The sequence below is a fragment of the Elephas maximus genome, chromosome 17 (genome assembly GCF_024166365.1).
Source record: "Elephas maximus indicus isolate mEleMax1 chromosome 17, mEleMax1 primary haplotype, whole genome shotgun sequence".
Lineage (NCBI taxonomy): Eukaryota > Metazoa > Chordata > Mammalia > Proboscidea > Elephantidae > Elephas > Elephas maximus.
The window spans coordinates 89,528,069-89,545,998 of record NC_064835.1 but is presented as its reverse complement, the minus strand read 5'-3'; the positions used below and the strand labels follow the sequence as shown (position 1 = coordinate 89,545,998).

The 17,930-nt window shown below is 47.7% G+C and overlaps 1 protein-coding gene across 6 annotated transcripts in view; it reads left to right on the top strand.

Annotated features, from left to right (window-relative positions):
- The window catches only part of NPHP1 (nephrocystin 1), a 92,857-nt gene that overhangs the window by 74,280 nt on the left and 647 nt on the right, over positions 1 to 17,930 (top strand). For all 6 annotated transcript variants that reach the window (XM_049857630.1, XM_049857632.1, XM_049857629.1 and 3 more), the window contains 3 exons: positions 7,282 to 7,394; positions 9,707 to 9,780; positions 13,922 to 13,966. In XM_049857630.1, the coding sequence (XP_049713587.1) occupies positions 7,282 to 7,394; positions 9,707 to 9,780; positions 13,922 to 13,966 (232 nt within the window). The remainder of the gene's footprint in view (positions 1 to 7,281; positions 7,395 to 9,706; positions 9,781 to 13,921; positions 13,967 to 17,930) is intronic.

Below are 17,930 nucleotides of genomic sequence, written 5' to 3'. Positions count from 1 at the left end.
TTCTGGTTGCTCTGCCCAGTGTTCTGGTCTTGGGTTGATACCTAATATTATTGATTTTCTAACTAAAGAACTCCCTTTAGTATTTCTTGTAGTTTTGGTTTGGTTTTTATGAATTCCCTCAACTTGTGTTATCTGGGAATGTCTTAATTTCACCTTCATATTTAAGAGACAGTTTTGATGGGTATATGATTTTTGGCAGGCAATTTTTTTCCTTCAATTTTTTAAATATGTCATCACATTGCCTTATATGGCTGCATGGTTTCTGCCGAGTAGTCCAAGCTTATTCTTATTGGCTCTCCTTTGTAGGTGACTTTTCATTTATCTCTCGCTGCTCTTATAATTCTCTCTTTATCTTTGGTTTTGGCAGGTTTGATTATAATATGTCTTTGTAACTTTCTTTTAAGATCTACCTTATGTGGAGTTCGATGAGCATCTTGGATAGATATCTTCTCATCTTTCACTATTAGGGAAGTTTTCTGCCAACAAATCTTCAACAATTTTCTCTGTATTTTCTGTTATCCGTCCCTGTTCTGGTACTCCAATCACTCGTTGGTTATTCCTCTTGACAGAGTCCCACATGATTCTTAATGTTTCTTCATTTTTTTTAATTCTTTTATCTGATTTTTCTTCAAATATATTAGTGCCAAGTGATTTATCTTCGAGTTCAGAAATTCTAGCTTCTACTTGCTCAATTCTGCTCCTCTGACTTTCTATTGAGTTATCTAATTCTGTAATTTTATTGTTAATCTTCTGAATTTCTGATTGCTGTCTATCTATGGATTTTTCCAGCTTATTGAACTTTTCATTATGTTCCTAAATAATCTTTCTGATTTTTTTCAGTTGCTTTATCTGTGTGTTCCTTGGCTTGTTCTGTGTATTGCCTCATTTCCTTCCTGATGTCTTGAAGGGTTTTGTGTATTAAACTTTTGTATTCTGCATCTAGTAATTCCAGGAATGCACTTTCATCTAGAAGATCCCTGGATTCTTTGTTTTGAGAGCCTGTTGAGGTGATCATGGTCTGTTTCTTTATGTGACTTGATATTGGCTGCTGTCTCTGAGCCATCTATAAGTTATTATATTAGTTTATGCTTGCTTACTGTGTCATAGCTGCTTGCTTTGTTTTGTTTTGGTATACCCCTGTGGATTGCTTGAGTGAGCTAGCTTGATTATTTTTTGCCTTTGGAGCTCTGGTGTCCTGTCCCCAGCTGGCTAGAGCTGTTATCAGGTATATCAGTCTAGGAGCCCATTCAGTTTTCTTATATGAATTCAGCTCAGGTTTCCAGGTAGCTGATAGCAAATGTGTGGTACAGGCTCTGTCCTGCAGTCTTAGAGGGGCAGTGGTGATTGGCGTATATACCAGTATCTGATTGCAGCGGGGGGTCACACTCTGAATAAGGCAGGGGGCTGAGAACTGACCCCCAAGTGTCTCTGAGGAAAACGTGTCTCTGTTCCCTAGAGCGTGTTGGTGCGTGGGTTCTGCAGAGGGACCATAGGCACCCAAAGTTTTTGGTTGTAAGGACTGGGAGGTCCCAGTTATCTTTGGACCTCTGTCGCGGGTGGCTGGGTGACCTGAGTGGAGCTACCAGTCCTTAGGTCCCTGATGAGGGTAGGTGAGGACCTTGTTTAATAGGCAAAGCAATGTCAAACATCAAACACCTACCTCCTCACCACACAGCTGAAACGGTTAGTTTGCCAACAAGGGCCTGTTCTCCCGAAATAGGCCCAACACAGGTCCATGCAGAAGGGAAAGGTGCTTGAGGTCCACAGATAGTTTATGCCTGGACAGGAGCTGCTTCTGTCCTGAGCTCCCCCGGTTAATGGAGCTAGCATATTATCTTTTCCCCCCAGTTGGAAATTTTTTCCTTCCCCAAGGCCAGGAGGACAGCTCCAGGTGCTCACCACGGGCTATCTCAGGCCCAGGGATTCAGCCACTGAAGCCAGCTTGGGGGTGGGGGGGGGCGTGGTAAAATATATGCAAGTACTTAGCTTTTGCCGAGAGCACCGTTCTCCTCAGGTTCTGGAGGTGTCAGTGGTCTGGGTGGCTGTCTGTCTCTCCCTGAGGAGACTGCGGCCAAACGCCACTCCAGGAATGGTGCCTGAGGGCTCCCCATGATTCAGGTCCAGTAACTCCTCTCCACTTCTGAACGGCCTCTTCCTCCCCCTGCCCCTCAGTTTGTTGTCTAAGCTTGCCTTTGGTTCTCAGGGCTCCCAGCTTGTCACAAATATACTTGTTTCACTTGTGTTTTCAGGTCTTTGTTGTAAAGAGGGCTCGACGGAAGCGTCTGTCTATTCCGCCATCTTGGCTCCGCCCTCTGGTACCTGCTTTTACCTGTCCAGTGAACTCTGGGTCATTCAGCCTTCGTAGACCATCTCTGCTTTTGGCTTCTCCTCCTGCTTAGTCATCTTTCATCTGTCATTTTTCCACTCATTAATTCTTTGGCCAAAGATCAGTAGGGAAATAGAAGAGTAATAAAGCTTAGCTTAGCTTATCTCATGCCCCTTTGTGGCCAACTCCCCAACTCTAGCCTCAGACAACCACTGGTCTGTTATTTCTCCCCCAGACGTTTTGCCTTTTCCAGAATGTCATATAAACGAAATCATGCCGTATGTAGCCTTTCAAGCCCGGCTTCTTTCACTTGTTTGTTTTTAGGTACCGTCAAGTAGGTTCCAGCTCACAGCATTTAAGATTCAACCCTGTTGTTAATTTCCATTTGCCTCGGGAGCTTTTACACTAGTCGTGTCCTGTATTCATCTATTTCTAACTCTGTGACTGTGGACAAGTCATTTAACCATCTCTCTCAGTGTCTGCATCTGTAAAATGGGCATAATAATAAAACCAGCTCCCTAAAGCTGTAAAGAGGTTTGAATAAAAAGCATATAAAGCACTTAGTATTTATAGTGCCTGGCACACAGTAGGGCACAATAGGTGTTAGCTGTAATTATTTATTATTATTATTCTGTGTATACCAAACCATTGCTGTCAAGTCAATCCTGACTCATAGTGACCCTATAGGCCAGAGTAGAACTGCCTGATAGGTTTCCAAGGAGTGCCTGGTGGATTTGAACTGCTGACCTTTTGGTTAGCAGCCAAGCTCTTAACCACTTTGCCACTAGGGCTTCATTATAGCATAAAACCAAAAAAACCAAACCTGTTGCCGTAAAGTCGATTCCGACTCGTAGCGACCCTATAGGGCAGAGTGGAACTGCCCCATGGGGTTTCCAGGGAGCCCCTGGTGGTTTCAAACTGCCAACCTTTGATTAGCAACTGACCTCTTAACCACTATGCCACCAGGGTTTTCTCATTATAGTATAGATAGTTCCAGCTGTGTCATGAAATCTATTCAAATAGAGGTGTGCTGCGTAGCTGGTAAGATCAGGGGACATTTGAGACCGGCTTTGACAGATTGAAGGGATGTGTCTGCGTGCAGGTGTGGAGGAAAGGACCTTTCCACGGAGGGCACAGTGGGCAGAGGTGTGGAGAACAGAGGCATGCGAGCAAAGATGCAGCTGGACCGTCCCCTGTGAGCTGCTCGTTGCTCACAGATGGTCAGGAAGTGAGGATACTGATGAAGACTTGGTCCACCCTCATGTTTTTAGTTTAAATAGCTCTTGTTCTTATCTCTGATACTGAAATGTGTTTTATAATTATAGTATTAACAGTTAAGTCTTTCAGTAACCCTTAATAATGTGTTCATAGATACCACTCATTCCTTTGCCGTTTTTTTTCTTCCTGGATGTTTATACAGTCTGTAAATTCCTAATTTTGGCTGATCTTTCCTTGGAAAATTGTTATTTTTCAAGATTAAAAAAAAAAGCACAGTAGCAGTCTTTGTGAAAGGAAAGTCAAAACCCTGTTTGGCTTCATTCTTCCTGCTTCTTCAGCCTCTCCACTGCTCACCCAGCTGAGGAGCCGCCAAGAGTCCCAGAGCACTCCCAAGCGTGTCTTTCAAGTGTAGCTCTTAGTAGTGTTTCTTTGGCCCCAAATACTGTTTTTCAGATACTTTCTATGATGTAGAGATCAGGTTTGGGTCCTGCAGAGGTCAGGAAGGCAGTCACATAAAGCAGTGGACGCTCGTCTGTGTGATGGACTCTTAAAGAAGGGTACTGAGTCCTTAGCCTTGAGGACCTGAGACACTTGTTGGATTACAGCACACAGTAGGGTCTGAAAAGTGGTTGTTAAATAGTTTCAAAGTGAAGATCTTCCTGCTAGTGTAAAAAGTTTACTTCCCAGGAGCCTCCCCTGCCTTGTCTTCGTGTGCGCTTTTTCTCTTCCCAGAGCCCACCAGGGAGACTGGAGCGCTGTCTTGAGATTGCTGCTCCACTTTGTGTGACCCTGAAATGCGCTCCTGGTAGCATCCCATGAGGTTGGGGTGTTTCCTGGTGTGGTCGCGGACACAGGCTGGCTGTTGGAGAACCCAGGTCATGGACCCAGTGAAACCGCAGAGCCCTAGGCCTTGCCGCAGAGCTGAGGGTGAGGGCTGTGCTGAGTTCAAGGTGAGAGGCTGGAGACCAGCTTGGGCACTTGCAGACATCACTGCTCTGAGCCTGTACTCCCTGGAGGAGGGGACAAACCAGGACTGATTATCAGCACACCTCTTCCCCTGACCCGCCATCTTCAGTGGGTGGAGGAGCCGGGTCCAGGCACCAAGAGCCCTCTTCCTCCTTTCCCTCAAAGGTATACCCTACCTCTACCCCCACTTCCTTGCTTAAGAACTCTACCTTTGTTTTGCCAAACTCTTGCTCAAAGGAGGAGGGACGGGGCTCTTTTCCATTATGCCAGGGTTCCTACAGTTGTAGGGACAGGGCAGGGGTAGGCAGCCCAGTTAGGGTTTCCCCTCATGCCCAATTTTACCCATTACACTTGCCAGTAACCTCGGACTGCTTTCTCACCCAGCCAGCAGTCTTCCAGGTGTGGACCCTTTGGGCGTCAGGGGCCCCTGTGAAAACCCGTCTTCCCCACCAGAGGAACTGAGTCCTGCAGTGGGCTCAGCAGTCTTGTTTCTGTGGAGGTGGTTGTTATCATGGGACCCTGTCAGCATGAGAAGGAAGAGAGAGCAAACAGGGGCTTCAGCTTCAGCAAGACCTGCCTTTCTGATTTTGTAACCATTTTCCAGAGGGGCTTAGCTTGATGTGATCTGACCAACGGCAGGCTCATTGCTGGGGATTCAGACCCCTGACTCACAGCGCTTCATTCTGAATGCCAGAAACACTGGTCTGTGGAAGTAGGCTGTGTGTGTGTGGATATTGGCTCTGAGTTTGTTTATTTTCCTTTGCCTTTTTGAGGCATTCCATCTCTTTTACTTCCATTATATTGTTGCTAAAAATAACTAGGGTCATTTGCATGAGGCCCATTTGTTAGTGTTACTGCGTTCCCTGACGCCAGAGTTTGCGGGGTCTACGTGTGAGGCTGCTTCCAAGTATATTTTACTTAGCTCATTTAACCTCCAGCAGCTCAGGGCTTTCTGGTTCCCCTGGGTTAGGAAGAACGCCAGGATTTCCCTAGAGAAAACTCTAATAAACAGCAAGGGTGGCACCTCACGGGGGAGGTGCTGGAAGGAGAGGAGACCGAGGCCTCTGACAGGTGGAGGGACGTCTCCGGAGGACTAGAGCAGGCAGGCAGGCAGGCAGGTCTGCGGGAGGAGGAGGAGGAGGGAAATGCAAGGCAACAGGGCCTCGCGCCTTCCTCTAGCAAACCCTGTGGTGGTTCTCTGGCCTGAGCCATGAGCTTGGGTCTGCAGCTGCAACACCACCCACCTGTCCACGCCACGGGCCTGGGGGCAGGCTGCAGAGCAGCCCTTGGGAATCGCAGCATGAGCGCTGGGAAGGCGCTGGAGAGGTTTCCCCTAAGCCAGTCTCTGAAATCTAGGTCGGTATTTTAACAGCGTTGGAAAAAGGTGCTTCTGGTTTCATGTAGCTGATGCTGCGTTAGTGTGTTTTATATTATTTGGGAGCATGAATGTAAACGTGATAAGAGAACCTGCCTTGCCTTTCTGGATGCTTCTAGAAATGCCAGGGTTAGGGGGTGGTGGGGATTTTCCATAAATGTGGTGAAGTTACCCACAGGAATCCCTTCCTCTGCACTGTCAGAGGAGCCACACTCTTTCTCTTAGAGCAGCAGGAAACCCGAACATCGCCTCAGTGACTAATTTTTCCTACCAAAATTCTCGTCTTAGAAATTAGGATAAAGAATCAATTCACAAAGATCCTTTTTCAAACCTGTTGTGGTTTTTCTTAGCCCAAAAGCATCTTCGTGTTTGTTAGCGGACACTGTTGATAAGGTTTCTGAGATTGCCTGTATGGTCATCCGTCATGTTTTGTGACAGAGTTGGCGTATTTCTAAAGATAACGTTGAGAAGATGTGATTTTCGAACAACTGGATGTTTTCTTGAGTATCTGCTGGGATGAGCTTTTGTACTCAGTATATTCCTGGTAAATATAAGGTGTGTGTCATGGGTCAGAATTTTAAAGCACTCACTTTTCATGTTTCCGGATTACTGTTTTGAAATCTCAATATTGAATTTCTTTTCTATTTTGAGCCATGAGCCCTGGTGGCGTAGTGGTTAAAGCAATTGACTGATAACCAAAAGGTTGGTGGTTCAAAATCACCAGTGTCTCTGCAGGAGAAAGATGTGGCAGTCTGCTTCCGTAGAGATTTACAGGCTTGGAAACCCTGTGGGGTTGCCGCGAGTCCTAACCCAGCTCCACAGCAGTGGGCTGGTTACTGTGTCCCAGGCGCTGACTGTAGTGACCATTCCACGCTGAGCACATTTGGATCCTTTTAGTGCCCTCCTGAAATGCAGGTGTTACCGTCCAAATCCTACAAATTAATTAATCCAAATTCACATAGCTAGAAGTACCCACGTCAGGATCCCGCCGGGCCTGCCGTGCCCTCCCACGTTCGACCAAGTGCCACGAGCCCTCCTCCCCCTGTATTCCCTGCGTCAGGTGGGTACAGGTGCCTCTGCGAAGCTCACACCCAACTGTCTCCTTCCAGGGGCATAAGGAACAAGTGCTCTTCGTTGTTTGACACTTGACGGAGGGGCTGCGTGCTGACCTGCAGGCTCACTGGGTCGAGACTTAAAGGTGTAACGTAAAAACATAAGCTCTCTGATGTTGAACATGGCCAACTTGTAATTCCCTCTAAATTGTTTAAAATTTTTTCCAATAATGAAGCAGAACTTGGAACTGTTTATTAAAGTAATAAATGTAAACAAAAAAACAAACCACCGCAGGTTGGATTGTAGGGATTTTTTAATGAATGTCTTTTTTCTTCTCTGATAGTCTGCTGCCAGAAACGTTAATTGGAAGTATGTGCTCCATTCACCTGTTGGTATTTTATCGCCAAATCCTTGGAGACGTGCTCCTGAAAGACAGGATGAGCTTGCAAAGTGCTGGTAAGCAGTCGCTGCTGTCCCCTCCCTGCAGTGACGCTCAGGCTTTGAGTAAATGTAACCATGCTAACCTGTATCTCCTGCTTCTGAAGGTGAAATTTGGAAAAATATTTAGAATAGCATCGACACGAATGAGTTACTTATCAGAAGCCTTCTTACCCAGAGCAGCTCTCTCAGTGTGTATCCTGGGTCGGCTCAGTGTGTATTTAAAAAAAAACTCAAACCTGTGGCCATCAAGTCAGTTCCAACTCATAGTGACCCTATAGGGCAGGGTAGACCTGCCCCATAGGGTTTCCAAAGAGTGGCTGGTTGATTCTAACTGCCAACCTTTTGGTTAATAGCCAAGCTCTTAACCACCGCACCACCAGGGCTCAGTATGTATTCAGTTCTTTAAAATATACACATTTTCACATTTCATATTCTGGCAGTTTGAGATCCTAAAGCTCAAATACAGTCATATTTCCCCTTACTGCCTGAATTGTCCTACGTGTTTTTTCCACGTCTCGTGTGCACATTGTCTTTTTGGGAACAGACTGCAGCCACCCACAACAGCTGTTTTTTAATGCACACAGCCTGAGTATCAGCGGGTTAGTTAGAAATAGGTGACTGGCTAAGAGATACTCAGGCGCTCTATGTACTATTTTTATTCTTGCAACTTTTTAGTTTGAGATTTTTTTCTAAGTAAAATGTTTAAAAATTTTTTATATCAGTTTTAAAGGCAGAATGCATGTGTGATACGAATTACTTCTGTAAAAAAAAAAAAGGATAATTTTTTATTTACTGTTCTTTCAATTCAGTAAATCAGTGAACAGATATGTATTGAGTGCCTAGTATGTACCAGGCACTGTGCTAGGCCCGGTAATGACTCAGACACACAGTCTCAACCCTCGTTCAACAGCCCTTAAACACAAAATTACATTAATGATTTTTTCAGGCTTTTAAAATAAGTATTACGGAGGAAAATACGCAACGAGAGCATAAACTAGAGAGATCTGAATTACTGTGTAGGGTCAGGGAAGATTTCCCTGAGCAAGTAAGTAATATTTAATATAAGACCAGAGAGATGAGTTAGAGATATGATGGGGGTGGGAAGGTTGGTGAGGGGAGTGAGGAGGAGGAGGAAGGGGAGGAGAAGGGAGAAGGGAAAGGGAGGGGGAGGAGGTCCTTTCTGGATAGAGGTCCAAGGCGAGAAAATGCAGGTTTAAATGAGGATTTGGAATTGAAAGAAGGCCAGTGTGGGTGAACAAGAGGGAATGAGAGGATAACCCTATAATGGCTTAGCACCCTTGGACACACAGAGTTCATGGTTAGACAGGAGTTCTCTCCCAGGAACTTAACACTTAGAAAGGCAGATAGAAATGTCGCTCCAAGTCAGAGAAGCTTTGAAGTTCCTTAACGAATGGTTGTACCTCTAAGGGGGGACGATAAAACCTTTTAATTGTCTGTCACTTGCCTTTGAATTTATTTCAATGACTCTTGAAAAACTTCATGAGTGGTGTGACTTCTTAAAGGTGATAAAGCCCATCCATTTTTCCCACAGATAAGGAGAAGATCACTCAGAATTATTGATGTCCTTTGAATTTGTCCATCAGAATAAACCTAAAAAGATCTAGAGAAAGGATTTTTGTCTACTGAGGACCAAGGTTAAAGAATAGATTGCCCTTGCCATTTCAAAACAGTCCTTTCTGGTGTGCAGCTTTGTGTAGGTCTTTCCTGGACCATTATTTACTATGAAATACCAACATTCTCCTATATGGTGTTTAGCCATGAAGCCAGAATCCCCAACTCCTGATTCCTTCAAGTTTTATCCACCGCCTTCCTGAGCCCCAGACACCAGTCCAGTGTCTTCCCCAAGCACCATGTGTAAGGCTGAGAAGAGTCAGGCCTGGGCAGCTGCCTGGTGCTTCCTTGCCCGGCTCTGGTTCCTGCTCAGCCTTCCAAGAGTAGAGTGCCCCTAACCGGAAGATGCCTTTACTACCCCACGGTCATGAGGAAGAAAGAGAGGTTGGAAAAAAAACAGAAGAACAACATTTTCTAATCTTACGCTCTACATAATCACTACACCCCTCACCCTAAAAGCTCGATCTTTTTTGTTTAAGACTCATTTCAGAATGTCTTAGGATGTGGGTCTAGGGCAGATAAATAGAGGCCTAGGGGACAGCTGTGATCTCCCTTAGAGGTTAATGTGTAGAATGAGTTATCAACAAGCCACTGGGACAGTAATTTTAACAGGAATGAATGCTCGTTACATCTATTGCCCTAGAACGCACTCGGTGACATTTGTATTAAACCCTTCCTATTCTTTTGTATTTCAGATTTAATTAGTAATCCAGTGTTGGCCACCTTCCCCAAGCTCTTGGAGCAGCCCGATATTATGGATGCTCTCAGGGTGGGTAGCAAGCCTCGTGATGTAAGCCTGCTGGGTTCTGAAAGAATGCTGATACCCACGTTAGGAAGTTTTATCATCTGCTCTACGTTTTTTTCCTCGTGGGATGATGCCTCCCGATTCCCACTGGTTTGTCCTTCCAGTCTTGTGGTAGATGTTACTTCTTCAGGCTGCCTTCCCTGACTGATAAACAGATTGTTACTCTTGTTGGCCACCATCGAGGCAGCCCCATTACAACGGAACGAAACTGCGCCATCCCCGTAGTGAATAGCAGGTTGGACCATTGCGACCCGTGGGGTTTTCACTGGCTGGTTTTTGGAAGTCGATCACCAGGCCTTTCTTTCTAGTCCCTCTCAGTCTGGAAGCTCTGCTGAAACCTGTTCAGCGTCTGAGCAGGCCTCTGCTGACGGGCGGGTGATCATGATAAACGGTGCCGGCTGTGTATACTCATGCACCCTCCTGTCTGTTGTTTGTGCTTTGATTTAGGGTAGCCACTGATTTTGTCCTAACAGCAGAGTTCCAAGGGACTTATTAGATAAACCAGTTGAGCTTTCGAGGGCGACTCAGGGTGTGCATATCGTTGTAACTCCATCCAGCGTTTACTCTCTGCAGCCTGGAGCAACGGCTGGATATTAGGTTGGATCCTATGAAGTCTCTGGTTTTCAGCTATTGTTGACCTTCAAGATGGCAATTTCATGTGGTTCAGCCTAGTGCATCAGGGTCAGCAAATACCAGAAGACCTACCTGCCTGCAGGAGCCATGGTGGCGCAGTGGTGAAGAGCTCAGCTGCTAACCGAAAGGTCGGCAATTCAAGCCCACCAGCTGCCCCTCAGAAACCTTGTGGAGCAGTTCTACTCCGTCCTGTAGAGTCACCATGAGTCAGAATCAGCTCGATGGCAGTGGGTATATGCCTGCCAGGCCATGCACAAATCACATGGCACCTGCCGTGGGATGGAGAGAATCCAGGTCCTTGGGGGTTTAAAGAAGGCAGCAAATGGGGCTCAGGAACCTGTTGTATTAAAGGTGCTGGGGTGAGATGGACCTAATAAAAGACCAGGGGCTGAGTAGGATTTTGACAGGCAGAGGTGGAGCTGGAAGACATACCGGTGGGAGGATCAGCACGAGCAAGCACTTTGAGGCGGGAAGGAGTAGTGCGTGTTCTTGAGGAGAGTGAACCATCAAGCTTGGCACATTGGGTACAAGTAGTGGAGTTGTCCCACAGATGGGCAAGGCCAGCCTGAGCCTCAGTGGCAGAGGTGACACGTGTGGTAGGTGGTGGGAAACGGGAGGGTTTGTGCCTCAGGAGAATACCTCTGACAACACAGAGAGCTGCAGAAGCGCTGTAGGCGGGAGCTCCGGGAGACAGGGAGAGGGATCGTAGGGTCCTGGCAGCAGGAATGCAAAGGACAGTTGAATCACGTACAAAGATTTTTATTAGGCTTTGAAACTGATGCTGTGATGGCTTGGTTGGGGTTGGAGGTGTCAGCAGAACCATGACGCTTTCAGCAAATAGACCTGAGAAGATGGCTCTGCCGTGTGATTACCCGTAATTTCAGGTAAATTCGTTTGGCAATGTTGCTAGATAATGCAGAATTTCTCTTTCTTTCCTTATAAAGCCACTAGCACTATAATGTTAATTCATTATGTAGGATGTACGTACGTTGACCTGTTTACAAATATTTCTCAAGAGTCTGCTGTGGTCCCGGATACTGGGGTGGTACTTTAGGTGTGTACCGTTCACAGAGCGTGAACGTTGGTGTTAGGAGGGACCTTAAGGCAAGCGTTGCTATGTGCCATCGAGTCGATTCTGACTCACAGCAACCGTATAGGACAGAGTAGAACTGCCCCACGGGCTTTCCAAGGCTGTAATCTTTCCGAGAGCAGATTGCCAGGTCTTTTCTCCTGTGGAGCAGCTGGTGGATTCAAACCACCTACCTTTCGATTAGCAGCTGAGCGCTTAACCATTTTGCCATCAGGGCTTTCTACCTTAAGTTTTACCTAATCTAAATTCTCTGTTTCCATGATGAGCGCGCAGCCCAGAGAAGGGCAGCGACCTGGGTGGCCATGGGCTCACCATTGGCCAAGCCAGGGCTGTCACTGAGGGTCAGCTCTGGGTGCGTCCAGCTATGCCACAGGTTACTCAAGAAAAGGCACATGGGTGAAGTCGTTCACAGTGTATTACTCAGTGAAAAAAACAAAAAAACAAAACCCGTGTGCGGTGTAGTAAGCATATGTACGTGTGTTTATGTCTGCCTGTGAGAAGAACTGGAAGAGTGTATTCCAGAAAGGTAATGGTGTTCACCTTTGGGTCATAGAATTCAAGGTTATTTTATCTGTATTTTCTTAGTTTTCCCCAGTGAATTATTTGTATAATAAACAATAAAAATAAAGGAGAGTGGTTTGTTCCTGCACTCTGAAGCTTCCTTTTGTGGGCTGTTGTATTATGTAGGGTGAGCTGGCTGTGCTGTAGTAGCTGACACCCTTGGTGTGGCCTGCTGTTATGTAGGATGAGCTGGCTGTGCTGTCGTAGCTGACACCCTTGGTGCTTATCCACCATGGGTCAATGGAAGACCCTCTCCCATAGTCACCCAAGGGTAGAGCCTGATGGAGGCTCCGCTCTCTTATAGTATCGTCTGGAACAGAGGGGCTCCTTGATAGTCAGTTGCCTCTGCAGGAAGAGAGAGCATAGAGACTTGTCCTGTGCCCCAGAGCAGCATGGCCCACTTCTGCTCACATTTCATTGGCCAGAACCAGTCACATGGCCCCACTTAACTGCGAGGGAGCCGGGAATTGTGATCTCCAGTTTGCTGCAGAAGGAATGGGGCGGGGGGGTTGGTGGTGCAGTAGCAGTGACCCCACACACGTTTGCTGTTCCCCGCTGAGTTACTGTAGGTGAACCATTCAGCTGCTTATGCAATAAAAAATGAGGAACCTTGACACTTAAATAACAGAGGGCAAATTTTACCAGTTAAGAAGTTGCTAAGTGATATTTGTGTTAAGTCATAAAACCAAAACCAAACCCATTGCCGTCGATTCCAACTCATAGCAACCCTATGGCACAGAGTAAAACTGCCCTACAGGGTTTCCAAGGAGCAGCTGGTGGATTCGAACTGCATACCTTTTGGTTAGCAACTGAGCTCTTAACTGCTGTACCACCAGGGCTTCGTGTTAAACCATATACCTTAAATTTTATCAAGTGTGTGATCCTCCCTGTGTTTACTTAGCTAAGTTCAGTTGTTGGCATTTTAATAATAAAAATGGTACCGGACCTGTTTAGTAGAACTCGCTGGCTCTCTAAGGGTAGCATTTAGCCCCAGGGTGCTATTCAAACTCTCCGAGACCCACAGGTGCAGCCATCAATAGGGGGAGGACGTCCCTCCCATCGGGCGAGTGGTAGTAACTGTGAACACCCAAGACGTGGCTCAGAGCAGCATGGCCGCGCCCTCCGGGTGGAAGCTGCTCCTTCAGTGTGTCTTCAATTCGTGAAGAAGCTCTCTTGGTGCCACATGTCAGAGTCACCTGAGGACCTCCTGCTGAGAGAGGGCTGGTGCTTTCACGTCAGCAGTGGAACCAGGTGCTGCAAGGAGAGCGGCCGTAAACACGCACAGATTGGGGCCCCGGAATGGCAGCCGTGAGACGTGTCATGTTGTCACCAGGTTCACCGTTAGCCGGGACTTGAGAGTCTCCAGCTCTGCTTCTACGGCAGTAACTGAATCCTGGGTTCGTGGTTCTTTAAAGATGCTGTTGTGAAGCCTTGTAGACTGGTCGGAAATATTGACTTGCAAAACTAATCTTTCCTTGGCAGACGGAATTCTAGAGAAGTGTGGTATTTGGCGGTGTTTTCTGTTTTCACCACCGTTTTAACTTAAAAGCTTACTGCTATTTGTTGTTGAGGTGCTGTGTTTGGACAGTGTGCGTGGACGTGTTAGTGTTTCACTGGTCATGGTTAGAACTCAGTTTGACTTCTGATCATCTACTCAGTCTGGTTCTGGATCCTTAGAGACAGATGCCTCATTACAGACTCATTTCTCACGCGTGTAGACTCTAGGCAATGTTTGTAACCGCATCTGTAAGTTTCTGTTCCAGAAGTATGGCAAAGACTTAGGATCCTCGCACTAACGCAGCATTTCTGTTTGCTTTTCAGAGTTCATGGGCTGAGAAGGAAAGCACACTGAGAAGATCAGAGAAGGTAACGAGGTTTCCACGCCGAGCTGACAACGTTTGTAGAGCTCAGGGTTTGCCTGCCCGTTCTAATAACGCCTCTTTTTTGGCTAAAGCAGCGGCGGTCATAATCCCCCTTTACCATAAATCGTATCATTGTGGTTGCAGAGACACATTCCAAAAGGGTAGGGGTGACCTGACCGTTCCCTAACATGGACCTAGTTCTGTGGAAAGGATAGGGGTGACCTGACCATTCCCTGACATGGACCTAGTTCTGCGGAAAGGGTAGGGGTGACCTGACCGTTGCCTAACATGGACCTAGTTCTGCAGAAAGGGTAGGGGTGACCTGACCGTTCCCTAACACGGGACCTAGTTCTGCGGAAAGGGTAGGGGTGACCTGACCATTCCCTAACATGGACCTAGTTCTGCGGAAAGGGTAGGGGTGACCTGACCGTTCCCTAACATGGGACCTAGTTCTGCGGAAAGGGTAGGGGCGATCTGACTGTTCCCTAACACGGGACCTAGTTCTGCGGAAAGGGTAGGGGTGACCTGACCATTCCCTAACATGGACCTAGTTCTGCGGAAAGGGTAGGGGTGACCTGACCGTTCCCTAACATGGGACCTAGTTCTGCGGAAAGGGTAGGGGCGATCTGACTGTTCCCTAACACGGGACCTAGTTCTGCGGAAAGGGTAGGGGCGACCTGACCGTTCCCTAACACGGGACCTACCTCTGCGGAAAGGGTAGGGGTGATCTGACCGTTCCCTAACATGGGACCTAGTTCTGCGGAAAGGGTAGGGGTGACCTAACCATTGCCTAACATGGACCTAGTTCTGTGGAAAGGGTAGGGGTGACCTGACCATTGCCTAACATGGACCTAGTTCTGTGGGAAGGGTAGGGGTGACCTGACCATTCCCTAACATGGGACCTAGTTCTGCAGAAAGGGTAGGGGTGACCTGACCATTGCCTAACATGGACCTAGTTCTGCGGAAAGGGTAGGGGTGACCTGACCTTTCCCTAACATGGGACCTAGTTCTGCGGAAAGGGTAGGGGTGACCTGACCATTGCCTAACATGGACCTAGTTCTGCGGAAAGGGTAGGGGTGACCTGACCGTTCCCTAACACGGGACCTAGTTCTGCGGAAAGGGTAGGGGTGACCTGACCATTCCCTAACATGGACCTAGTTCTGCGGAAAGGGTAGGGGTGACCTGACCGTTCCCTAACATGGGACCTAGTTCTGCGGAAAGGGTAGGGGCGATCTGACTGTTCCCTAACACGGGACCTAGTTCTGCGGAAAGGGTAGGGGCGACCTGACCGTTCCCTAACACGGGACCTACCTCTGCGGAAAGGGTAGGGGTGATCTGACCGTTCCCTAACGTGGGACCTAGTTCTGCGGAAAGGGTAGGGGTGACCTAACCATTGCCTAACATGGACCTAGTTCTGTGGAAAGGGTAGGGGTGACCTGACCATTGCCTAACATGGACCTAGTTCTGTGGGAAGGGTAGGGGTGACCTGACCTTTCCCTAACACGGGACCTAGTTCTGCTGAAAGGGTAGGGGTGACCTGACCGTTCCCTGACATGGTACCTACCTCTGCGGAAAGGGTAGGGGTGACCTGACCATTCCCTAACATGGGACCTAGTTCTGCAGAAAGGGTAGGGGTGACCTGACCATTGCCTAACATGGACCTAGTTCTGCGGAAAGGGTAGGGGTGACCTGACCTTTCCCTAACATGGGACCTAGTTCTGCGGAAAGGGTAGGGGTGACCTGACCATTGCCTAACATGGACCTAGTTCTGCGGAAAGGGTAGGGGTGACCTGACCTTTCCCTAACATGGGACCTAGTTCTGCGGAAAGGGTAGGGGTGACCTGACCGTTCCCTAACACGGGACCTAGTTCTGCGGAAAGGGTAAGGGTGACCTGACCGTTCCCTAACACGGGACCTAGTTCTGCGGAAAGGGTAGGGGTGACCTGACCTTTCCCTAACATGGGACCTACCTCTGCGGAAAGGGTAGGGGTGACCTGACCGTTCCCTGACATGGGACCTACCTCTGCGGAAAGGGTAGGGGTGACCTGACCTTTCCCTAACACGGGACCTAGTTCTGCTGAAAGGGTAGGGGTGACCTGACCATTCCCTAACATGCGACCTAGTTCTGCAGAAAGGGTAGGGGTGACCTGACCATTGCCTAACATGGACCTAGTTCTGCGGAAAGGGTAGGGGTGACCTGACCTTTCCCTAACATGGGACCTAGTTCTGCGGAAAGGGTAGGGGTGACCTGACCGTTCCCTAACACGGGACCTAGTTCTGCGGAAAGGGTAAGGGTGACCTGACCGTTCCCTAACACGGGACCTAGTTCTGCGGAAAGGGTAGGGGTGACCTGACCGTTCCCTAACATGGGACCTAGTTCTGCGGAAAGGGTAGGGGTGATCTGACCGTTCCCTGACATGGGACCTAGTTCTGCAGAAAGGGATGCTTGGCCAAACAGTCGTTTCAAATCCCTGAGTTTTATATGAAGGGACATTTCTAAACCAATCTAATTTCCCTTAAAAAAAAAAATTCCTCTAGCTTTCAGAGTCTGCATCAGGTAAGCAGAAGGAATGAGAAATTGGCCTGAGCTGTATCCTGTATAGAAAAAGCACGTGGCTTGTGTGAATGTTACCATAGAAACATGGTGATTACCAAACAGGACTTGAATTAATCCGTCGTTAGTAGTTTGACTCCGTAATCCAGGGTTCTGTAAACCTTTCTGTAAAGGGCCAGAGTAAATATTCTAGGCTTTGTGGTCACGTGGCCTCTGTTGCAACTACCCAGCTGTGCAGTTGTAACACACAAGCAGCCACAGATAATATGTAAATGACTGAGCATGGCTGTGTTCCTATGAAATTTTATTTATAAAAACAGGCTGTGGGCCACATTTGTCCCGTGGGCCATAGTTTGTCTACTCCAGATCTACAGTGTTAATTACCTACAAAGAACATGGGAGAACAAATGAAAAACTCTAAATTATTTTTTTTTAATTATAGATATCATGACCTTATTTGACCTTGCATTTGATGAGTACCATCTACACTGAGCCCTGGTGGTGCAGTGGTTAAGAGTTTGGCTGTGAGCCAAAAGGTTGGCAGTTCAAATCCACCAGCTGCTCCTTGGAAACCATATGCGACAGTTCTACTCTGTCCTACAAGGTTGCTAGGAGTCAGAATCGACTCGACGGTAAAGGGCTCGGGAATCGATCTATACTGAGCCATGGTGGTGTAGTGGTTAAGGGTTTGGCTGTGAATGAAAAGGCCAGCAGTTGGAACCCACCAGCCACTCCTTGGAAACCTTCTGGAACAGTTCTACTCTGTCCTATAGGGTCGCTATGAGTTGGAATCCACTCGACGGCAACGGTTTTATCGATACTCGGCCTTTGCTAAAGTTGGCAGGTTTAACGCTGTCCTAATAGAGCCGTGGGCAGGGTGCCTGTAGAAACTGCCCCACAGAGGGTGTGGTTGGAGTGGTGATACCTGTATTCAGATGCCTCCTTCATCAGCCTGCTGTGTGCACCTCAGCCTGTCAGCTTGTTATCCGGGGGAGACCTGACACTCTGAGGGCCAAAGGACTTCCTCCCCAGACACTGCTAGAGGGAAGCCAACAAATTCTTATTCCTTGAGCCTCCTTCCTCTGGGTACCATGCAGCACACTTGCTATTCTTCTCTTACGACAACATGACATTTGTCTCCGATCTCTGTGATGGTGTGTTTAGCTGAGCCCACACCCTAGACCAGACTAGACGTAAACACCTGGTATCCGTGATGGAGTGTTGGATGCCCTCACTGGAGCCTGGGTGGCACCTGGTCTTAAGGAGCCACTCACTGCCTCTCAGGGGGAACTGCTGGTCTCTCCTACATATTGACTCTTGCTTGCATCCACGTCAGAGTGGCTGGCTTGGAGCCGATGGATGACCTGCCAGGAGCTGGGGCACCTCCACCCTGGCCCTTAGGTGGCTTTTTTAG